Source organism: Rhea americana, unplaced genomic scaffold (genome assembly GCF_003343005.1).
Source record: "Rhea americana isolate MKP2758 unplaced genomic scaffold, rheAme1 scaffold_14, whole genome shotgun sequence".
Taxonomy (NCBI): Eukaryota; Metazoa; Chordata; class Aves; order Rheiformes; family Rheidae; genus Rhea; species Rhea americana.
In genome coordinates, this window is record NW_028185483.1 from 5,615,691 (window position 1) to 5,640,448 (window position 24,758).

Genomic DNA, 24,758 nt, shown 5'->3' on the forward strand with positions numbered 1-24,758 from the left:
AATGACCTCCAAATAGAAATATGAAAAAAGAAAACAAAATCATACTGGTATAGATTTTACAGGACATCCTTGTAGCAGAGAGGATGTGTGGTTTCTATATGCATTTCCTTAGATCAAAGGACCGACCATAACTAAAATAGCTAAACAGTTCAGAAGTTAAAGGTTTAGGTAACCTGTCAAGAAGAGAAGCAAGGCATCAGAAAGAGCACAGCAGCCTTTTTGCTAAAGCAAGGTTCTAATTCTCGAGATGCTAGTAGATTTGAGCAAATCTGCATTTCTTCTATCCTTTCAGCAAAATTCAACCCTTCCCCCCCACATCTTCATGAAGTTATGATTGCAATCTGCGTTCTTCTCTAGGAAGAAAGTCAAGCACGTCACTGAAGCATTTTTAAAAGAATAAAAGACATTGAAAGAGACACACTGTGACACAGTGTTAGGAAACAAAAATACCACTGTTAATGCTAGTTATGAGAAAAAGTGTTTAAGAGCTTATATACTAATTCTAAACAGATCACTGCAAGTTTAAGACCATTTAAGAAACATTTAGAGGTAACAAAATCTACACTTCTAGTATTGGCCATACTGTCTAAAATGGCCRGTTTTTCTCCAGAAGAAAAGCCATATCCTTCCCAAATACTTTCACTGCTTCCTTTCCCCTCCCTACTCCAAACATGTTTTCATTTCTAACCTGGAGGTTGAGTTGTTCAGTTGCAGTGCAAAGTCTCTGTAATACATTTAGTGCAGGATTGCTTCCATCCATGTTTTCAGAGCTAAAATAACGTTCTACAAATTTATGGGCTTGCTCTTTAATCCAGCCCTTAATTTTTTCTCTGGAGAAGGAAAGAAAAAAAAAAACACATACAAAATGCATTTGGCCATCATTAGCATCTGCATACTCCAATGTACAAGTAAACACAGTGAGAGCACCATTTCCCCCATGTTTAACAGTAGTCACAGACAGCAACTCTTCCCTCTTACTCAAACTCTCAATAAAGATCTATTTCTACTCATTTCTTCTTGTACTATTTTTCCTACTCTGTTTTCCAGCATCTTACTATCTACTTTTTAGTTTCCTCCTACTAAGAGCTACCTTAATTTCCTCACTTTTCTCCTAGGTTGTTTACTTTGTTAAACACTGTTTACCTCTTAGTTGTCTTTGATACATGCTACCTAATAAACTGATGACTTATCACATAAAGCAGACATACCTCAAAGTCAACTTCATACTATAAATAATTTAATTTTTTGTGTATGTGTGTACCTGTTATTGGAAATGGTATCCTTGGAAGCAGCCCTTGCAAGACCACTAACTCCTGCTGTTCGTGCTGGTTCAATATTATTACTGTTGGATTGTGTGCTTAATCTTCCCCATGTTTTAGGATTTAAACTTGCCAAGAAGGAAGATTTAGGAGATTGAGTAGTTGTGGGGCTTTTCGCTGGAGGAAGCAAAGACAAAAATTAAAAGAATTTCCTAGAATTAAAATGTCTGTTAAAGCTGGCACTGCTGACACCTTGTAAGTCTACTTTGAATTTTTTTAAAAGAGTTAGATAGTATTTTAAAAATACTTTACCTTGATTGTCTACTTTATCATCATCTCTTGGAGGAGAATACTTTGGCCTCCTTGGCCCTCGTTTTGGCAGTCTTTTTCTCTTTAGAACATCACTCAGTCGTCTGTCCAAATTTAAAAATAAAGCGATGTTTCATAAACATGCATACCCATTCCTCATTTTAAGATGTGCCTGCCAGCTATCTGCTCAAAAAGGAAGAAAAGGTTCCTTTCCATAGCAAGGAGGGAAGAAGGGGCTCTGCCCTGGGAGAGGAGGCCCCACTCTCATTTATGGGAGAGACAAAGTGTCTACTCCATCCAGAAAGAAGGGGCTTTGTTTGCCGGTGTCATCTTTCCATGGACAGCTAGGTACAGCCAGCAATGTCACTGAAAAAGGCTTCTCATAATTATCATGTTTTTATATGTMTAACTGTCTGCCTATTCATTTATTTGAGTGCACTTAAACAAAAAACACACACAAATCACTACTGTATAACCAAAAGACACTAAATAGTTGACGTGCCTCTCCTATTAAAGCACATCAAGTRCTTTTTAAACAATTAAGTTTCTACTCACCAACCCCTACACTTCWCAAGTTGACATATTTCAATTCTACTTCAAAGTGAGTTTCCTTATTATGCCAATATATTAAGAAAAATATTTTCMTCTCAAAACAAAGCAACAGTAACAGTAATGTATTTCTATAAGAGATCTGAATTCTACAAGTGTTCAAAATGGTTGCATCCCAACAAAACAATCTAAGCATAACTACTTTGCCTTCTAGTAATCAGCAGAAAGGAATCATGCACCATAGCTACCACATCCCATTTCTCTGGAAGAACCACTGTCCTCAGGAGAGTAAAACATCGGACTACAGCTCTTGCTCTTGGCATCCTCCGGTCTCTTCCCAAGTGGCATGGATTGTTTTGTATCGTTAGATTGTAACTACCAGGTCATTAGTCATTTTTTAAACATTTTATATAAAAACTCCCCCCTCCCCCCCCCCCCCCAAAAGAAAAAAAAAAAAAAAAAAAAAAAAAAAAATCAATCAACAGTTTCAACACCCACTGTGTTTTAGTTCCTCAAAACAAAAATACCACAGCAAAATGGACTGGATTCTGCAGAAGCTCAAGTCAGTCAAGACTTTTTGCCCAGTATTTTCAGTTTCYTTAAAAAAGTATTTTGTCTGTTGACTGTAATGGCAACTAGAATCAATGAGAGGTCAACTGCTTAAGAATGAGATCATTTGTTCACAATAAATATTGCACTTACCCCTGCGGACTCAGATCCAGAGAATCTTCCCTGCTGTGTTGTAAGCTGGGGGAGCCCAAATCTGCAGCTGCATTACCGGCAGCAGTGGCTGTTCCAGTGCTTATTGTTGTAGTGGTACTCAGTGTCCCTGATCCATTAGTGCATACTTTTGGTGGGCTTGTCAGCAAAGCCTCAGACTCTGCTAAGTTTTTCACTTGGTGCATCACCCCTTCACAAAAGAGAAGTCTTAACAATAACATTTTTTTCTTTTAAAACAAGAATCTTAAATAAGAACCTCTGGGGTATCACAACATCCTTCCTCTGCCCCAGGTACTAACACTGAATAAGTTTGAGAAGTAGTTTAATTCTTTCTGGAGTAAATTAACTTATTATTCACATAGTAGTAGTAGGGGGGAAAAAAAGAAAAAAAGAAAAGAAAAGAAAAACCACACACACCTCCATGACAGCAGATGGAACAGCAGAGGTGAGAGGAAAAAAGAGGAAAAAAAAAAAACCACACACACACACACACACCAGAGCAGCAAGCTACTACTTTCTACTAGAGATTCATTAGTTTGCTTCATTAAAAACAYCCAATGTAATTTCAGCAAGCATTCTTTGGCCTAAATAAGTTCACTGGCTTCTAGTAAGCCTGTTCAAACTTGTTTTGAGATCCAGAAAAAACAAGCTTCCCTCCTCTAGAGTCTTGGCCAGCTCCTCTGCAGTCATACGAGGAATATGAAGATAGCATGCATAGATTTACCCTTATCATGCAATAACAATGCTAATGTGTTAAAATGAAGGGGAGGGACACAAAGCACATTTCCCCCCACCTGAAAAATATTAACTTAATAGGAAAGGGAAGGGGGGGGAATAAAAGCATGATTTACCTTCTCTTCTGAAGTAAACACTAAAAATGTCAGGTAACTTTTGCATTAAGATCTCCGCCATCTGAAGGGCTCCAACTACTATCTTAAGATCTTGACTTGACAGCATAGAGGCAATATGACTAAAACAGATAATTTGTTAAAATTATATTTGTGYTTTACTTTTGCTGTTGTTTTAAAAACAAGCTAGCTCATCTTGCATATACTGCTAATATTGGCGACTGAAAGCCATCAAATTTCATTGGGCTTTTGCAAAAGTCATAAAAATAAGGGATGAAAAAAGTCCGTTTCTCATCTAAATTGCTTGTACCATGTATTTCCATAGAAATGCAGGAAGGAGAGTAGAAAGTTTTCTTCCTTGAAATTAAGTACTGTCAGAGAACTTTGTATTGCCCATTGAAAGCTACACATTTAGTTTACTTCCTACTTGCATCCTTTTGTCTAAGCCCTAAGCTTATATTACATACGGGAAGCTTCATGGGTAGAACTACACTTACCATTTGAATGCCCTGAGAATCTGTTACTGTTTGAATCTTATTATTCCAAAAGTCACCTTGCTTCYCAAGGAATTTATGGGCAAGTTTTAGAAATCAGGAAAATAAACAGTAGTGTTAGACATTACTGGCCATCTAGCTAACTTGATTTTCTAGTAAGAACCTAGACTGGTGGTAGTGCAAAAAACTGAGTTGCAAGAAATTCCTGGAAAAAAGGCAACTTTAGCTTCAACAACCAAACACATACATACGAATTAAAAAGCAGAATATTTTCCTTATAAAGTGATTCATAAAAGTAGCTGCAAATTCAAAATATGTTGCATTTCATGATTGCTAATACACTCACCTTGAAACAGCATGGTTTTTCAGGACATCCTTCAGAAGTTCAGCATCAGCAAAATAAATTATCCTAAGAATTGCTCTAAGGCACTTGTGTCTAACAGCAGGTCCAGCTGAAGAACTATATACTTCATAAAGAACACCAAATAACGTTTTGATAAAGGATTTAGCCAGCTCTGGGTCCTCCTTCATTAGCTGTGCTCGAGCATCATCCTTCTTCAGTTCTGAATGTCCACCTGTGAGAAATCATGCACCAAATCACTGCATAGTTCTCTACATCTCTGCTTTTTTAAAAGCTGAATTAGCTTACACACCAAATGAAAATACATGTTTAAGAGCTAGAAGTCAAACTGACAGGTAGGTAGTTACAAATTTTCTTTTTCATTGACATAAAGTTTTATTTCTTCTGTTTTCTTATACATTTCTGTTTGTTATCAGGTAGCAGCCTACTGGCTTTCTCTCTAATCCTTATTAAGAGGATTTTTGTACAGAGAAGTTTCAGAAAACACCAAGCCAAGAATCTCCTCCCCTCTCTTTCAAAATTTGTGTATTTTCAGTTCCCAGGAAGAGCTTGCACATTAAGAACACATTTTAGCAGTCTGAATTTTGTTGCAGTCTTCTTCATTCAAGTAATCAGAACAGTCTGWTGTTCCACAGAAACAATAAGGAACATATTCCTGCTCGCTAAGCAGACTGCTGAGCATCCTAGTATAAGTAGCAATAGCCAGAGAGGCCAGACATCTTCTCATAAGCTGTACTTACTAGTGTTTGTATTGGCTAAAGGGTTTGGTTTTCGCTGAATGGCACGTGCTGTTCCAGTATCCTCATTTATTTGCTGCATAGAATTAAAATCAATAGTATAGACACGGCCAAGTGTAGACAGGCTTATCTCATCCTCACCAACCTGATGAGCCGCCTAAAAAAAAAAAAAAAAAAAAAAAAAAAAACTTTAAGATATTCCTAACAAATAGGAAGCCATAGGAAGACGGGGACAGCAAGACCAACACAAATACAGTAAAAATGGTGATTAAGCATCTAACAGTTTGCCTGTTACTGAATATCAAAATTGTGCAGAATTACAGCAGCAGGTTTAAAAAACTCCTGTGTTTCATATTGGGAAGAATAATGCTGATAAACATATTTTCAAAACATCAGAAAAAGCACTCAGTTCCCTGTACAACTTCACACAGTTAAAAAAAAACATCACTACACAAACATGTGGAACTACTACCTCTATTATTCGACTATCAATCCTGTTATAGGGATGCCAAAGACCCCTGTCATCTCGCCATTGCCATATTGCACCATCAGTATTTTGCGCATTTCCTTTCTTTAGCATAGTATCAACAGCAAAGATTCCTTCTTTTGGCAGACAAGGCATCAGTTCACTGGAAAAAAAACATTAAAACAGCATTTTGAAGTACACACGCTGAAGTTAATCTGATCTGAAAACTGTTTGCCTTCAATTTAGAGAATTTATGGAGTTAACATACTAGCCAGACCCAGAATCTATATAACTTACCAAATAAGAGAAGTAAGCTCATAAAGTTCTTGAGGACTTCGTGGAACAAGGTCAATTTGTTCTTGACAACTCCCATTTGAGGCTCCACAAAGGAGGAAGTGAAGCGTTTCTGCAATATCTACAAAAATCATTATTCATGAGATTGCCTGCATCAGAATATGGGCCCCATTTCGAGCCGGATGCTACAAAGAAGAGAGAGGCACTGCCCCGAACAAACAGACAGAATAAAGGACAAGAACCATCTCTTTGGACATTTTAAGAAAGGTGTTTCCAGGTCTTTTTTTGTTGTTGCTAAGAACATTAGGGTAGAAAATCTCAGTAAATACCCAAGGGTAGGAAACCTCAGTAAATACCCAAGGGCAGGGAAGAGTAGTAGTGGAACATATCTGGAGTAACAAATTGAAATTTAGGAGATGGAAAGAAAGAAAGGAGTGAGAATCAAGATACTTAAACAGCACATTCACTTTCCTTTATGCTTTGTCTTAGAAGCTGTCCTTAAACTATGTTTCTCCCACCTGGCAAACATTACAAGATGACTATTTAACTAGCATTGAAGTAATCTGTATGACTAACAGACTCAAAATCARATGAGCACTCCAGTGACAGAGACCAGAAAAGGAGAGTGGAGGGGAAGGAGAGAAACAACTCCAGGAAAAATACTTTCAGCAAGGTTAACTAAACTTTATATTCCCAAAGCAGCATAATAAAATATGAAAATAAAACATTATCTCTATACAAYGAAGTCCACCAAGTTCCATATTGATGACAGGCACACACAAACTTAAAGAGAGGCTCCCAAGAAYATGCATGAACAAATACTCACTTTGCTTCATAAGCTGCACTGCAAGTGTAGGACAATTGGAGCACATTAAGGAAAACATGCGCACCACCATGATGAACATTCCTGAGCTCAGGATAGGAGGAGTCACTACCAAAAGTTGCTGGATGTTTGTTAACAAGTCCTTGGAAGCAACCTGCTGGAGCAAGTTCTTTAAAAGAGAAAAGACAAATTAAAAATGCTAGCCTGATTTTGAAAGATGAGCCCTTAAAAGAAAGGGAGGGAAGGAGGAAAGAAACAAAAATCCACCCTCAAAACACCCACATGCTTACCTCCTCATGCTGGAAGTTGTCCACGAGCCGGGCAAAACAGAGACAAGTGCTTTCAACGGACTTTTTATCCTATTAAAAAAAAGAAAAGTTTCAGCTCCTAAAAAGCTCATAATGTTGGCATACACCCAAGTCCACAAAAGGTACTCTGGAGACAGTTTATAATTTATTGGGCAAAATAATCCCAAATTTCAGAAATACCAATACAACGGTATTTCTGGAACCTGTGCTAAGTCACAGATTTTGACAATCTTATGCCTCAGCTGAAAGAAATGCCTGGAGAAAGGCTTGTCTCCTCTAGCAAGTCTAYGCATTGTTACAGGARTTTGGGTAAAGAGATTTCTCCTGAACTACACAGGAATGCTTCCTGATTCATTTTCTGAAACAAGCATAAAAACACTGGCATCCAATGTTTCTGCAAATAGCCAGGGAGAAAAAGAACCTCCTTCCACAGAAATCTGAAATAAGCAACACCAGAGCAATCAAGTAAGAGATGAGTGAATGGGTCTCCAATATCCTTTTTGAATTCTACAGGGAGGAAGGTACAAAGCCAAAGTGACTGGAGATACCTTCACAGTTATTGTTTCATTTCAAAAGTAATTCCTCATCCAAACTCTGAAGGGACCCCTGACATGATCTACAGCTTCCAGCTGAACTGCAGACTTCACATATTGCTTCAGGTTTGCTGCTGCTGCTTCAGAAGGAAAGAAACATCCCCAACCTAGATAGGCTTTAAGCAGTTTTGCCTATCAGAATCTCTCTTTTTCATCATGTCAGAGAAACCTATTCTTATCTTTAGGGTACYTGGTTATCTTATCATAGAGAGAATTGAACAATCCAACAATAAATACAAAATAGTACATCTCACTGCATTTGGATATTGCTGCAAAGTCTTGAAGCATGCAAAAACAGAACTACAGACAATGACAACAATGAACAATGTTTTTTCACTTGCAATACAGCTGAGACAGTAACACCAAGACAGCAAAGACTGCTCTAAAAATAGCTCAAGTTAAAAAAAAATAATTGAAAACAGCTAATTCAATTTATTTTTTAAATCAGAAAAATTCCACTTAAAGTTTCTTGAAGTCTTACTTTTGTGTAGGACAGCCTCTCTTCAGAGGGCAGTCAGTACCTGCTCTACTGCTATGGAGAACAGCACTCCCTACTCTTTCCAAAGCATCATCTAAAGCTGACACATTTGACTCCTGTTAAGTTGCTTCAAARACTTAAGCAGTCTCTCAGCAAGACAACATTAGCAGAAGTAAGAATATCACACGAACAAAGAGYTTCTCTGGAGACTTTCATTTGGTTTTATCCATTAAAGAAAAAAACATTTTTCTTTTCTCACTTTATTGATTCTCTTTAAGAAGGATTTGCCAAACAAGCAGTATGTCCAAACCTGGACCTCTTCTGGTGCAACAGTCATTAYGAGTGCTCATTTATGAGCACAGAAGCACAACAGAATAGGCAGATCTTTAGAGCCCCAGAGCTTAGGATTCAACATTTCAAATTTTTGTGCAAGAGCAGCAGCTTTCTAAGAAGCAGCACACCCCCCCCCAAAAAAAAAGGTCAGTTCCCAAAAAACACGTAAGCTTAACTGACACTGAAAAAGCTTTACCTAGTTTAGAGTAGGGGAGAACTTTGTAACTTATTTGTTAAGAAAAAAGAACAGCAATGCTATTAGATTTCTTCTAAYGGTGGGTAGCAAGTAAAGACTACAAAGTCACTATTATTCAAGTTTACATTCAAGTACATTAGTTATCCCATTTCACAACATTAACATGGGCGCCATGAATAAAGCATGTTTACAAAAACAGGGAATCTGTATGTACACCAGAATACCAAGGCTTAACAGTATAGAAACTTTAAGCTATTTACCAGATGACTCACTGTAGTGGCAAATGCAAGTGATGCACAATAACAAGATACCTGGAGGTAACCTTATACTACTTTTAGGTCAAAGTGAAGACTTACTGTTTTAGAAAAGCCTCTTACCTGGTGGGTTAACCTTTGTGTAAGCAGTGGCAAAGAATCTGCTACAAAGTGAAACTCATCAGGTGTTATACTCTGGCAGCAGTTAGCAGCAATAGCTAGTGCATTCCTCTGTGCATTTATGCTGAAGAATTCCAGATACAGCAAGCAGTCTGCCAACCCACCCTATAACAGATAAGCAGATAAACCTTTTCATTCCCAGTACTGCCAAAATTATAAAAATCAAGAACTTTATTTTAATTCAGAGAAACTATAGATCAGACAGGTCTGACAGAGATATAAATGTTTTCTTCTTCTATACTTACTGCCTGCAGAATAGCTTTACTATGTCTGCGTGATAACATCTCCAGGGCTGTCAGTGCCTGCTCTGCCACATCAATGCACTGAATAACTTGCAGCTAGAATAAAACAGGAAAATTTGTAGCTTATTTGCTAAACCATTTTGTTAAAAAAAAAAAAATCTTCATTAACACTAGGACAGTCAGAGTGTACTAAGACATATGCTAATGCAACTGCACTGCTACTTCTAACYTTAAACTGATGCTACTTTGGTTGCATCAGTTGTGTAGCTAGTTCAAGAGTGTGCAGTTTGTATACATTTCCTTTTGCAACACCAGTCAGACAAAGTTTTCTATGATTCAAACAGCGCTTTTCAGTAAGAGGATGAACAAGGAGTAAACTCATCTTTAGAAGTTTCTCATGAACTATGCATTATCTTGTAGGCTATGGAAAAAGCCACCATTCTGAGGATAATCTTGAAGATAAAATATAAATTTAAATATATATATATATATATATATAGAGAGAGAGAGAGAGAGAGAGAGAGTTGCAATTCATTTTACCTTTTCCAAGAAGACAGGAATTGCATCCACCACTACAGCAGATGATCTGGGAAGTGCTTCCATCATGTATGTTAAGGCCCGACAAGCATGGTTCATCTATTAAATATATTGAGAGATTTAAGTTCAGATAATACACTTCTCTCCTTCAATGAATTTTTTATATACTGTAAGTCACTTACAATGTCAAAATTGTGCTCCATCTGCAGCAATGTTATCTGTTAGAAAGAAAAGTGTTATTCCTTAATTTAGCAAAGTATCAAGTTATTTGCATAAAGTACAAACATTACTGCAGCTTTTGACTAAGTATTAACTTCAGTAATGTTTTCAAGAGAGCAATTACTTATTTTTCAAGCAAAGCATGACTTCAAAACCAGACTTTTTTTAAAACATGTATTTGTTAACTATACCACTCCATTCACATAGCATTACTCAAATTACATAGTATATAGGCTGTGTGTCASAACAAGGTATTTAACAATTGTTTATATGCTGCAATAACATAAAAGCATGATCATGTTTTAAAAGAAATTAACCCAGGAGAAGGCTGTTACAAAGTTCTTCTACATATTATTCTTCTGAATCACAATTGCTACAAGAACCTCTTCCATCCAGACAGTTATATGTTTACCAAGTAGGATTTTCCATATTCTCATAAAGCCACTTCCATTATTCTCACCACAGTATCCAAAGACATACAGAAGATTATATTGAACTAAACCAAGTCACTGTATTGATTAAATCCATCACAAAGGCTACAAGAATTCATCATTTTTCTGTTCTAGCAAAACATGCAGTGAGCTGCAATTTCTCCTCATTTATTTTTGGAGGCTGCTTGTTTTTTTCAATTTGCAATCCTACTTCTATTCATATTGGACTACTTACTGTAGTTTTTATTAAAATTTAAATTTGAAGTTCTTCAAAGGGGAAACTACTAACAATACACATAGTAAGGACTGTTTTATTGGTATATACCAATTTCTACCACAGCAGAAAGACTCAATGGCCAGCAGCCTCTTTTAAGGTGCAGCCTGAGGGCTCTTTAATGGGACCTCCAAGTTCCGGGTCTTTCTGTTCTAAAGAATAACTGACAACACACACAGAAACCATTGCCTGAAAACTATACTAGTGAGAAAGGAGAACAGGAACTAGTTCTACTGAAAGTATTTATGCTAGGCCAGTGCTAATCAAATAGGTCTCAAAAATAAACAAGTATTTCTACACAGATATWCAAACACACCCCCCAGCATGGGCCAGTAGCATCTGACTTATTTAGGTAAAAATAAAACAGAAATATATTTACAGATTCTAAATAGTAGRCCAGGAAATCATATATTACTGTGCGCAAGAAAAGACATACTATTTGCTGACCCTAGAGCACAAAAGCTGTGGAAGAAAACGTAAACCAGATGCCAGGTGTGTTTTTGCCATTAAGTATCACACAGCACACTCTGTACGGTATTGAAACAGACCTCTTCTGTGTTTTTGCAGGAGCACCAGAAGTCACAACATTTTCTATATACCCATTCACATTATTAGTTCTTCTTCAATAGATGAAAGCTTATGACATTTTAAAAATTCCACATAAAAGGGAACTGTATGTTGAAAAAGAGAGGAAATAAAAAATATCTTATATATTGCTCCTCTCAATGTTACCTCCAGCTACAAGCAAATGGACTAACAAATACCTCTTGAAGTTAAGAATATTTGATTTAAGCAAAATACTGATTGGAATATTATGACTTCCATAAGATTTAATCTTTACCAAAGCTGGTACAACACTCTTGACTGGAAATCCTCCTAATGTTTCTTCATTTCCCATGACCAGTAGTTGACACATTTCAATCACTGCCTGCAGTTGTTGGCTTTCATCAGTGGCTTGCAGACCTTGTAGAAGCTGTTGGGCTTTAGAACCTAGGTATTGGGGAAAGAGATATTAGAAAAAGAGATACTAGAAAACTTAAAGATTCAAGTTAACTGTTGTATTTCCGCCAGAATGGAAGACCAAAGATAGTTTGCTTTCCTCTGTACTTGTAGTTTCACTTCCTTCCTCTGCCATAAAAAAGGGAGCGTGGAAGGAAGGCGAAATCCCATTCTTGGCTGCCTTTTCAGTCCTGACTGGTCAGCAAGTCCACGACACTCCACTCACCATAGCCATCTTGCCAACCTATAGCAGGCRACAGAGCCCCTCTGTCATCTTTATAGAGCAAAGGCCTTCAACATACACTCCCTGGATAATTCAGCACATGGAATACCCATTAGATCTCATCATCACCTTGGCAGGCAGCACAACAAGCTGCCTTTGGCTCTCCTGGAAGCTGAAAGGACTTGGACTGGAATGTGTTCACCTTATCCAGACATAATATAGATACGGTCAAACATGAGTAAAGAGCCACATTCACAATGACACAGTCTGAAAGAACCAATCTCTGCCAGACACCCAAGACACCCTGAAACTATGACCAGTGTACCTTAGGAACAGGCACTCCCTAACAGTTTTAAAGCTAGCTTACACACTGACTTAAAGCTAGCAAAAAAAAATGCAAGGTAGGTCTTCTGTTAAGCAGCCCATCATGCAAAGTAAGCCCAGAAAGGAAGAGAGAAGGAAGAGGTGAAAGGGGAAGAACCCTCCCTTCCCCATCTAGATAGAAACATTAAGAAGGCAAAAACAAAATTTCTCTTCTTTATAGGAAGAGAAACATGTATTACTGACCAGTGGTCCACCACTACGGTGGCACAGAAATCGCCAACATATACACCATTTTAATAAGATATGTAGCTAATACAGACACTAGGATTAACTAGTGGCTGAATTCTACTAGTCTGGAAGTGGAAAGAATCAAGTTAAATTAGACAAACTTTGCTTACTAGCTCCACTTCCAATTGTCCTGTGGAAGAGCTGCGACATCCGAGGACCAAGAGGGCCAAACAGGTGAGGAGGAAGACCCCTAGCCTCTAACAGAGCTAAAAGCAAACAGAGGATAACAACCATTGTCAAAGCTTCTACATACTTTTTCAAAAGTTTAAATTCCATGAAGCTACAATTTCAGGTTACAAAAACCTGATACTTTAGGAAAGAAGGATTAGCATTAGATTACTGCCTCTACCTAGATTTCTGAAAGCACAAAAAAAGACCATCTCTAGAGAACAAATAACTCATTTTTGTGTGCACCAGTGTATTAAGGCCCACAGGATTTAGGAAGTCACACACAGAGTTTATGGAAGTTGTGTATTTCACAAAAGAAATCTAGACTACTAAACTAATACTAGAAGTCTAGACCCAAAATACCAGAAATACTAAGCTACAGTTTCAAATCTGAACTCAAAACAGTAATAAAATAGGTTAAACTTATCTTCACATTTCCAGTAAACAAAAACCAGCTTATTATGGGAACTGAGTGASTGGCATGATTAATCTGAGAGGACACGAAAAAAGATTCACAGCTTTATTTGCTGATGAGTAGGAACAGAAGAACTTTGCTAGATATTACACTACTGTAAAAAATGTTCAAAAAAAAGAAAGCCTTTCTCTACTTCAGCTAGATGGTAAGTGGTTGACTCTGATTTTTATTGCAGTAAGTCTGAACACTGCTGATCTAATTAAGAATTAATAATAAAAAATAATTTAGTTCAAAATACCTAATGTGCACCTATGCTTAATGACAACCTATAACYAAGTGAACCAGTAGTGATTTAGCACTCACTTCCACCATTTCCAGGTTAAAGATCCAGATTACCCCAAACTTAYTACTTGCAAAGGACGATCTCAGAGCTCTTTGCACATAGAGGCAAAAATCATTCAGTTGCATGACAGGCAGACTGAGTTTGTATCTGTCTGAACTCTCAAGACTTTGAGAYGTGAATCTTTCTACATCCCAAGCATGAAATTGAACATTTTAAGAACATTCAAATTTTGTTTGGGCACAGCTTATTGCAACRTGGGTATCAATGACAAGCACAAAAGTATTAACCAGAAGTAGAAAGTAACAGTAGGTCTAATTCAGGCCTGAAAACTGAAAATTCATTCCTGTAAAGACCTACTTTCACATTTGCAAACTAGCTRACATACTTAACAGGAGTATGTTCCTAATTGCCTTCCCTCACCTCATTCTTTGGGGATGGGAGAAGCAATGAACAATACATAAGGTATAACACTACTAAAACGAGTCTTTATATTATACCACTCCTACAGACATTATTTCCAGATTATTGCATCTTCAGTAAATTAGAAGAACTATAGTAAGCACAGTATCACATTCACAGATAAACTACAGGTTTCCAGGTATATATCATAAGCAAYTTGTTTGGACCCTGTAAACAGCCATAGCAACACAACAAAATTGTAAATTAATAATCGGCTTTCATACCTTGTAGTCTTCCCATCTCAGAGTCATCTGACTCACTTTCTCCAGAGGTTGTCATACCTACAGCCCCAGCAACAGAACTAGAAGCTAGAAGAAATAAAATTATGGTTACAAAGTGTTAAAGCACCTGTAAAGCTACAAAATTCTCATCAACTCTAGCATTAAGAGTGATTCTTAAGATACTTTGCACTTAATATTGCTGCAATCATACTTCTGTACAATCATCAATCCAATAGACCAATGTCTGTCTATTGCTATAGTCCCTTCTAAAAAGGGGAAAGGCCCTATCAAACCAAGATGATGGAAAAATATCTAGATCAGCAAGTTTTCTTTCATGTRTGGTTAGTACTTTTTCCAGTATTATGCTGCACTTCATTTCAGTTTACTTCAATTTATTGCAATGATGCAGTCCATTTTAAGAGCAGAACATTGAGGAACAGAATTGTTGAAAAGCTGCTTTGATCAGGACCAGATGATAAATTTAAGTACCATGTAACAATGCAACTATCTGAGGGATAAGATACTCAAGTGCAAATAAGGGTAGATTTCTTAACTCAGTGATAAATTCTTCCAGTATAGATAGGCTGCCAATTTCAGTGGAGAACTGTTAGAACTTTAAAATATTTTCCAATAGTTGCAAAATAGCTTTTAAAAGTAAATGCATGGTGTTTACTGAACGAATTGGTCTTTCTATTTAGTTAGCACGATAGTAATTTACATAGCATTAGCTGAAATTAGTTTAGTTTTCAAGCAGTCTCCAGTAAAGCAGACCTGGAAAGGAGGAAACAGATGGAGACTATGAAAAAGACATAATTCAAACCTGTATCAGATGCCCAAGAGAGCAGATTCAAATTTAAAGGTTCCTCTCAAAAGGCTTGCAAAAGCAGTACCAACTTAAAACACAGTTTTCTACCAGAACTTAAGTATTTTCACAATGCTAAGAAGTTTGTATCAGAAAACATGCAACAATGCTATAGTTTGTTATTTCTTCTTACCTGCAGCTCCCTGAGGAGCCTCATCTGTACGTGCAGCTGAAGAATTAACTCCATCCTGGTTGTTATCCGGATCAGCCATCTTCTCTTGTCGACGAGCTTCAGCTGCTCCTCTTTTGCCCAGGCCAGAGCCTCGCCGACTAAAGATTCAAAAAACCCAGAGGTTTGAAATTATAAACTAAGATTTAATAATGAGAGCCTATTCAAAAGTTACATATATTTACATAGATCATAATTACAAAGATGCACAAACCTACAAATGTGCTTTAGAATCAGTCTTCACAAAACTCTCCAATCCCCCTTTACCCTCCACCCCTGCACTATCATTGATTTGGTTGTATTAACACTTTATAGTTATGTCCTTCTATAATGCCAGTCAAGACGAGGCAGTCTATTAAAATATAAAAATCAAAATGATCAACATAAAAGTAACTGTTAGTTACAAGTTACATGCACATTTGATAAGTATTTTGATGACAAAGCAGTTGTCTTTCTATAAAGTTCTAGACAACTGAAAGCACAAAGAGAACCTTGAGGTTCAGCTTGGTTTTCAGTGCCAGAGCAAGTTTGAGGGTATGTGGCTTTTTAAACACCAAAACTGTTACCACTACAAAAACACATGCCTATAAAATAAGGCATCAAATTCAAGTGCACACTTGACAACATAACCAGACTTCAGGAGCTTTAAGGCATGACAGAAGGATAATATGTCGTGCTGAAACTACTAATCTAGTTTGCAAATAAGGAGAAGGGAAAAAAAAAGTTGTTAGGCTTAGTAAATCCAACATCAAAATATATACACAACCAAGTACTTTCTGCTTTTTATCATAGCATGCATTTACTCCCTGCTCCCCTTTAATCTACTATCTGTTTTCCCATGCAACAGATGACACATCATGTATTTAAATATTTTTAATATCAGTGGTTTGGAGGCAACTGATGACAAGCAGAGTCAGCTCAGAGATGTACACTATTGAATAGTCTCCTATATGACACAACAAAGCCCTTTTTATTTTTCAAAATAGTCAATTTTATTATTTGTAATGTGAAATAGTTCGGAATTCTTTATCTCTTAGTGTTTAATCTCTCGTATCTTTAAACACTACCCCACTAAGGAAGGAATGATTTGAATTTGAGATATTAGTTAATGGCTGTTTCTTCTTCCCCACCACCCACCTCACCCCCTGAAGTGGGGTACTTGAGGGAAGCCTGACAGTGCCAAATTCTATGCATATCCATGATGTCTGTGTACATCACAGCAACTCAGCAGGCCTGTAAAACTGCAGCTACATCTCTGGTAGCAAAGCGAAAACTAGGAATGGTTAACTTCGTACACAAAATTACAAATATCTGCTGCAGCAACCACAATTCAGTAACGTATGCTTTACCTGGTGCTAGCACAGGATCCCGTGGTCTTTTGCCGTGTGCTCCGCCGCAAACTGGGGAGCTCAGCAGGTGGTGATTCACTGCGCTTCTTTGTAGATTTTCGTAGACCTAAGTAATATGTAAAGAATTAGGAGAGTAAGTCTTTAAATACATACAGTTCTACAAGGAAATGAAAGGCAACAACTTCTACAGAAAAACTTCAATGAGCCAGCATCAGCTCTTTTAGACATCTTATATCGAACTGCAGCACCAGTAAGGGAAAGATTTAGATAGTTATTCTTTCATTCACTATTTTGAGATAAGTACTACTAATCTCAAAGCTGTTACTTTGACACCTTTTCCTAGCCTGTACTCTACAGCTTAGAGGTCTTTTTCATGCTAAAGAGGTACATATGGGATACAAGTTTCCTATTTCCTATTTCCACAAGTCAACATATAATACACCTAGGACAGAAGTGAGTTTTAGTTTTGAGTCAGAGAGAAGAAAAAAAAATTATTTCGGAGTGAATATCAAATCTGTTCTCTCCTACCCCTTTAAGTAAATCTGTGCAGAGTAAACAAGATATATTACGCTCTTCACTAGTTGAATCGTTATTCTAGCCACAGTCAGTTTGATCCACATTACTGCAGCTTATTCAAGCCTGCCTTAAATCCAAAACAAGCACCCGTCCATGAGTCAAGCACTGCTAGTGTTCAGAGATCTGTAACAGGTATTCTGTGTTCTTATTTTAACTAGATCCCTTCAGCCCTCTATTACTGTCGTAATGTCACTTTAGGCAAGTAACCAAGCATATCCTCATAACTTAAAGAAAGAGGTTCTGAAATTTTTAATTTAAAAATATTTGCACCATTGAAGACTGACATAAAGGACATTAGTCTGAGTCACGAAGCCATCATTCCGATGGCATCCCCCACCACAGAACCAGGTAGGTCAAACATAAAAAGCCTGCAATACAAGATTTTTGAATGATGAGCAATCTTATTACCAGACTGAAATACCCCAAAATAGAGCTGCCAAGTCAGAAKGTTGACAATTTAAGCTTGAAAAATTCAAAAACCCTATTACATTCAATTTTACATTCCAGTTCCTTGCTGCTTTTAAAACACAAACTGAACACCAGACTTATGCCTTATTATTACAACAGATGTAAATGATTTTTGAAAGCATGAGACAGTTGCATCATTCTGCCCTCTTCTGGMAGGAAAGCAGAACAAAACATTTAAGCATGCAGTAGTTTAAGCACAGTAACTATCAAACTGGCTTTTTAAAATTTTCTTACTCTAAAAAAATATTCCAACAATGCTCAGTTGCAGTACTTTGGGATGAAACAGCTATGCAGTTCTGGATTCAATATTTAACAGAAGAGGGACAGAAAGAAAAGCTATATCAAACACAATACTTTATTTCAGCAAGGAATACATTAACTGCATACAGCATTCAGTTCCATACAAATTAAGATTAACCCAGTATTCATGTGCTGAATATGCATCTGGCTTATTAACTCAAGAAACTCAGCAATCTTAAGAACCCAACCAACCAAGCACTGAACTGAAGAAATCCATTATTAGTTTTTAGATGGTCTATAAATACAGAAACAAAAATACTGAACACTTCAAAAACACTCCAAAAGCAACAGCRTTTCTACTAAATGTTTTCAAACCAACAATTCAAGTGAAAGTTGCTACAACGGAAACAGGCGACAACTCCAGCTCTATTCAGGCACAGCAAGTCTCTGCCTTACAGAGTGGGCGATGATAAGAATTACAGGGAGACATAAGACAAAGAACAGTTTGAAATAGTGGCAGCAAGATGCCGTACTATGGCTATCTAAGCCTCTCAAGTACTGGAAAGGCACAGATACAACAAAATTCTCCTCATAGCTGGTTATGCTTTTCCATATAAAATGCATACTTTAACTAACACTTCAATTATAGAACAATACTACTCSACAGACAAAATATATTTACCAGTCCAGATGTTCATGTAAATACCAATTATGCTCTTCCATAAAACAGTACAGTAAAGTTCTAGAAGTGAGATATACTTTTGCTTTAAATTTGAAAGAAAAAAGAAATCACTGTTGCAATAGAGCTCACTGGAAGGTGTGTGCACATGTGCACACAAATTCTTTATGTAAACACGCCACTGTTTCAAATCCATGGGTACTTGGTTTCACACAGTCAAACCTGACAAATCTAAGCATTACATTAGTTATCAGCTAAGTAACAGACAAGTCAGTGAGACACTTCTATTGTAAGTAAAATAAAATAGATTTAGCTTAAATTAAAGTAGGATTTAAGCTAAAGGCAAAATATACCACAGGACAGCTGAGCTAGCTTAACATCTTACTAATGTTTAAAAGCATGGTTCTGTCACTCCCGCTCTACTACCCTCAACCTGACCCGAATGTATTAAATTATTTTAGCTTTCTCCTTAAACTGAGTTACCTCAGTAAGAGTTAGAGCACCTAAGGAGTTACCACAGCTCATCCATCAAGTAGTAACTTAAAAGATGTCTCAGTTTAAACACCTAGAAGATCCAAGGTAATTTTCTCCTCCTACCAGCTGAGAGCTTTTGACTCATCAGATCTCTTTGTTTGTTTCTCTTCTCCCAAGTCTGCATTACTCTACCTCTGATAGACCTACCAGGGCACGTATATGCTTCCACCTCCATCTATTCATTTCAAAAACTAAAAAGGAAGTGATGAAAGATTCTTTTTCAGAGCTTGCTGCCTTCCTGCTGTTCAGAGATACTCTCTGCCCTTAAAGTTTATTGTTTAAAAAGTCTTCTTAAGTCAATCTTACCACCTGCACCTTTTGCAAATCCTTTGACTCTTTCCAGTGACATAAGAGCCAGGCTGCTAAATTCTTCAGTATAGAACTGAGCYTTCTTCCCTTCCCTCACACTGCTGTCAAAGTTCATTCTTCACCTTAACATACTGCCAGTGTGGACTCCTTACTGGGCATCAGTCCTGTGCTTCTGGAAATTGTGGGAAGAAAAYAGCCCTAGCCTGAGCTGATAAATAAAACAACCTGTGTTCAGGGAGATGGGACTAAAGATGACCTGTGACTGACAAAGGAAAGCACCAGTCACAGTGCCATACATACACAGACAGCAAGGGCTTTTTGAGGAATTAGTCTGATATTCTTCGAAGTCACTTACTCAGCACTGCTTCTGTAATACAGAGCTATCATTAAGAGATTGGTTTCAAAGGGCTAGAAGCCAGAAATAGAGCTGGACTTTCAATAAACTGAAAGCAAATTAGGTTAAAGCAAGTAATACTCAACCATTGCAAAACATTTAGATATAAACTTCAGAATTAGAGTAGAGCTATAGGTTTCCTTATTTATGGTAAGCAGATATATTGCTTATGCTCTGACATCATCCTATTTCCATGCCAAACACTCATGTTAATGAATCTGAAGAAGACCCAAACAGACTAAACCAGAACCAGTGCAGCCTAACAGAAATCAAAATTAAGAAGTCCTAAGAACATCTTTATATTTCAGTGTGTTTACTGGTCATCATTTCTTCAAAAGGCATTTTTGCTGTATGAAAGAAGTTAGTTCCACTTGCWGCTGTGCTGCATTTGCTTACTTTAACAGTATGAGTGTATTACCCACGTCAAAACAAGGTTAGTCTGACTAACAAACCATAATACCAACAGCCCTTTTGTTCACAGTTCAGAAAAGATCAGAGGTTTACTTGTTAGGACTGGAAATTTAGACTTTAGCCTGCCTCCTGTGCTTAGGTGCTTTCCTCCTGAAGTAAAAAGAGTGAGGTGAAAACAGGAAGGGGCAAAATCACCTTCTATCATTCTAATAGTCCACTAGTCCCCTCTCTCCCCTCTCCCTCCATCCCACTATTAACCCAGACATCCCCAGCTCCATTAGAGCCCCATACAGCCTATCACCACAGTTCAAGCCCTGATCTCCAGCACTGTCATTTTATTTACTCAAACCACCACACCACAGCTCTAAGTCTTTGACCATCACATGTAGAGCACCCTTCACTATAGCACATCCCAGGCATCCAAAACCCTAGAAAAACCAATTCAGAACTATGTTCAGACTCTTTTCTCCCTCATCCCTCCCAAGCCTCTTGGAACACGTTATACACTACATTTACAGTCCATGTTCACCTTCTTAGCTTTCCAGTACATTCGAACAACTCAAAAAACCTTCCCAAGCATCAGGCTGAGGCTTCTCGATCACCAAGAGCAACCCTAACAGTCACCCTGCTCTCAGCATTGCCTCAACCATCGTTGCCAGCTTCCTCCTGCTTAAAGACTACAGAAACACTACACAAGAAACATATGGAGATTTCCTTAATAACATAGACATAATTAGGCTTGTTTTTATGTTGTCACATAAACAGTGAGTTGACCTGATTTGCAACATTTAAGAAGGTCCTATAAAATATAGTGCYAGAAAGGGATATGAAAATATAGCCAAATCAAGAGACAGGAAAACAGAACTTACTCCCCTTCCTTCCTCCTCCCCTCCCCCAAGTATTTAGCTATAAAAAGAGGTAGGAAAAGAAAAAACAACAACAACAAAAAAATCTTCAGTTTAGTCTCATTTTAATTCTTCCAATAAATTTACAAGCCTTTATTTGATATCAATGTTCAGTTACCCCCCAAGATTAGACTATTGTGCAGCTGAAAACTTCAAGAGTCTCAATGGTTGTACTCAATATTCATTATTTCTCTAATGAGGACAGGACCAAAGAACTTCAGARTATTCTCCTCCAGTACATGAAACCTCCTACACAGCTCCTGTTTCTCCTCATTCCTCTCTTCTGTGGAATAAGCCACCTCACCTCTTCTAGCTTTTATTCAAAGATCCTAACTGCTAATTCATAATAATTTTCAATGAAAAATCACCTGCTTCTATTCCCTTAGCCACAAAGGGTGTTAGCATCACACAAAAAAATAAGTTTGACCTTATCCTTCCTTCCTTAACTACCTTGGTGATTTCTTATTTCTGAGTAATTTTGAGAAGTAGCTAGAAAATACTAAAATTGTATTTTCTTAAAATTTTCAAAGCACTCAATATTAGTCCCAATAWTATTTTCAGTTACCAAAGTTGTATGACAGACAAGATGATATTTTTTTAAAAAAGGATCAAGTATCACCGATGCTATTAGGTCAACTTTTTCTGTGATCTACAACAAAATGAAGAGGTATTAGACATTTTAGACTTCTGAATATCACCTGTTAGTACTACTTCTCATCCAACTACTATGCCATCTAGAGGAAACAACCTTTTTTACCTCCAAGTCCAGAATGTTTGTTACCATCCTCTGTGCCTCTTCTCAGTGATTTTTTTTTATGTATATATACACATACCTATACTCCCTACTTGCTTGGTTTTGTGTCATACTTTAATGTCTTAGTTCAACCTAGTTTTGTATTTTCGTGTAAGTTGACTTTCAGGTCACTAAAAAACTAAAGCGAGTCAAGTTAGCTTCTCAGTACACTTCTTGCAGAGATAGTTTAGGCTTGTATTCTTAATTTAGGCTTGTTTTTCAAGTGACTGACACCCCCCACCCGTTAGATTTACTTTGGAATCCCATTGTGCTCTTCTGCCCTTCTCACTCCTTGCTAGCAGATGTGAACTGCCACAGAAGCTACTTTCTGCCTTCATCTACTCATAGTTCACCTGTCAGAACAAATTCTACTCCTCCCTGTTGCTCTTCTCCATTGTCAAAGTCATCCATAACTCAGGGACAGTCTTAACTAAGAACTTGTTGGTCAGCCCTGATCTGGCCCAGTTCCTCCCCCCTCACATCATGCTGTACCCATTCAGAGCTCCTCCTCAGGAATCCACCACCCATCCAGTTTTGAACCATGAAAGCATATAAGATAAAGCCTCGATATGCAGAGAGCAACTCCTCTCCACTTCTCTAATCCCTTCCTTCCTCAATCACATTAGGTCATCCTAGAACCAATACTCCAGTCATGCAAATTGTCCAGAACAAGCCTGTTAGGTCAATTAAATCTATTTTGATTACACAGGAAGACATCAAGTTCCTCTTGTTTATTTCACATATTTCCTGCATTAGTATTAGCTATAAACATGCCCCAGTTGGGGCAAGCTACTCATGATCATGCCCAAGTACAAGAACAACAGCAAGCAGATTAGGACTCAAACTTCTTAAAGCAAGTTTTAGAGAACACATGCTATAAATCATTCAGTACACAAAGGCAGTATAGTGCATTCTTCAAAACTATGAGTTTAGACAAATAATCAAGGGAACAGTGCTACAAGCATATCTACACACTAATGAGCACAAGCTCTACCTGGAAACACCTTTAATGAGAATGTCCAAGCATGGTACATCCTATTTTAACTCAGCACCAGAGAGAGGACATGTTTTATAATAACAATTAAAATGACAAAATGACACTAAACCTCTAGGCACTGCAGCACTAGTTTTAAAAGATAACTGCTCCTCAATTAACATCAGAGGTCTTAAGCACACTAGAGAAAAGAGGTAGAAAAGCAGGCCTGAAACAAGAACTCATATATTTCTACTTGTGTTTCAGCATCCACAGCTCCTGCTTTGGAACAGAAAATTGAAGAGAACAGTTTATAAAAGGAAAACAAAAAACCCTGAGAAGATTAATATAATCAAAAGCGGGGTTTAAAATATATTTCCCCATCACAATAGCATCCAAGTATATTACATATTTTATTACAAAAATTCGTATGTGAGCTAGAGAAGCAATTTACATCTTTAAGTACAGACTATGCACTTAAGTCACTTCCTTCAGCTTTAAGTAGTTTCATTCATAGCTTCACGTAAAGGCTCAGTAGAACACACACTAAAAGTTACCTTAACCCCTAAGAAAACACCATGAAACCCCAAAACAATGCAAGTATTTGTTTAGAAGTTATCATTTTCAGACACACATGCTTATTCTTCCGCAAAAGCAAGTGAATATCTAACTTACTAGCTAGTTTCGCCTGTAGTCCTGAAGGTCCAGGTTTTGATGTCTCCGACTTGGAAGAGCCTGGTAGAGACAGTTTTGTTTTAGGCAGGCTAACTTTCGGGCTGAAGCGAGCAGCCCAGTCAAATTTTGAAGAGCCACCTGTTTTACTCTGTTCTTTATCCCTGCTACTCCTTCTCGGACTAGGACTGGATGCAGAACGGGAACGTCTAGCCTTATTCTGGTCCTTTCCCTGTTTTACTCTGGCACCCTGAGGAACAGTGGAGGAAGCAGAGGCAACAGCAGAAGAGGAGGAGGATGTGGAAGCTGAAGAAGAAGAATCAGTGATGGTGCTACACCCAGCTTTGGCTGAGGTCACCGATTTTGAAGCCAGCTTGGAGGGTTTTGCTGACCTCTCTTCAACGCCAGTTGATTCAGCTGCTGAAGCACTCTTTATACAAGATGGGCTCTCTGTCCTTTTCCTTTTCTGACTTCGGGAGCTACCAGCAGCTCCACCCTTCCTGGCGTGAGCCTTGCTCGTTGATGGCAATTGTGCACACTTCGGCTGTTCTTGGTCTAAGTGTCTCTTCTTAGATTTAGTATGTGGCTTGCTAGTTTCCAAGGAAGTTTCAGCGTGCTGAAGTGCTTTGGATTTTTTAGCAGAGCTAGGAGAATTGGTCCTGCTGTAATCTGGACTAGCACTGCGTTTAACTCCTCGAGAATTGTCTTTCTTAGGCACTTGCCCCGTTTTTTGCTTTTCTGAAGTATTGACTCTTTCCGGATCTTCTTGTTGTGGTATTATAACAGCAGATGAACTACAGCCTCTGCAGAGATAAGCAGACACAGCATTAGGGTTAAACTCAAGAAACTTGATGCTATTGCTACATTTTTGCAAGATAAATGTGAGCACTTTCTCAGTAAGGGAAACTGCAGACAACAAATCCTGTCCACTATTACGTTTACACCAAAACAAGAAAAAACATGCTTGTATGAGAACACTCATATTGCAGATTTCAGACAAAACAACAAAAAAAAATCCAACACTTTGGTAGCATGAAAACTGTAACAATAGCAAAATAAAAGCACAATATATTGCTCTT

At 37.7% G+C, this 24,758-nt stretch overlaps 1 protein-coding gene across 5 annotated transcripts in view; it reads right to left on the minus strand.

Moving 5' to 3' along the window:
- The window catches only part of TRIP12 (thyroid hormone receptor interactor 12), a 58,641-nt gene that overhangs the window by 20,679 nt on the left and 13,204 nt on the right, over positions 1-24,758 (minus strand). For 4 of the 5 annotated variants that reach the window (XM_085298621.1, XM_085298619.1, XM_085298617.1 and 1 more), the window contains 21 exons: positions 23,683-24,482; positions 16,726-16,831; positions 15,341-15,477; positions 14,349-14,432; positions 12,850-12,945; positions 11,747-11,895; positions 10,164-10,199; positions 9,985-10,080; positions 9,448-9,540; positions 9,146-9,307; positions 7,151-7,219; positions 6,864-7,029; positions 6,041-6,158; positions 5,750-5,906; positions 5,281-5,434; positions 4,526-4,754; positions 3,689-3,807; positions 2,820-3,027; positions 1,572-1,672; positions 1,262-1,436; positions 689-830 (listed from right to left, as the gene is read on the minus strand). In XM_085298621.1, coding sequence (XP_085154747.1) covers positions 689-830; positions 1,262-1,436; positions 1,572-1,672; positions 2,820-3,027; positions 3,689-3,807; positions 4,526-4,754; positions 5,281-5,434; positions 5,750-5,906; positions 6,041-6,158; positions 6,864-7,029; positions 7,151-7,219; positions 9,146-9,307; positions 9,448-9,540; positions 9,985-10,080; positions 10,164-10,199; positions 11,747-11,895; positions 12,850-12,945; positions 14,349-14,432; positions 15,341-15,477; positions 16,726-16,831; positions 23,683-24,482 — 3,397 coding nt within the window. The remainder of the gene's footprint in view (positions 1-688; positions 831-1,261; positions 1,437-1,571; positions 1,673-2,819; positions 3,028-3,688; positions 3,808-4,525; positions 4,755-5,280; positions 5,435-5,749; positions 5,907-6,040; positions 6,159-6,863; positions 7,030-7,150; positions 7,220-9,145; positions 9,308-9,447; positions 9,541-9,984; positions 10,081-10,163; positions 10,200-11,746; positions 11,896-12,849; positions 12,946-14,348; positions 14,433-15,340; positions 15,478-16,725; positions 16,832-23,682; positions 24,483-24,758) is intronic. The other variant, XM_085298620.1, reaches the window with a different exon arrangement.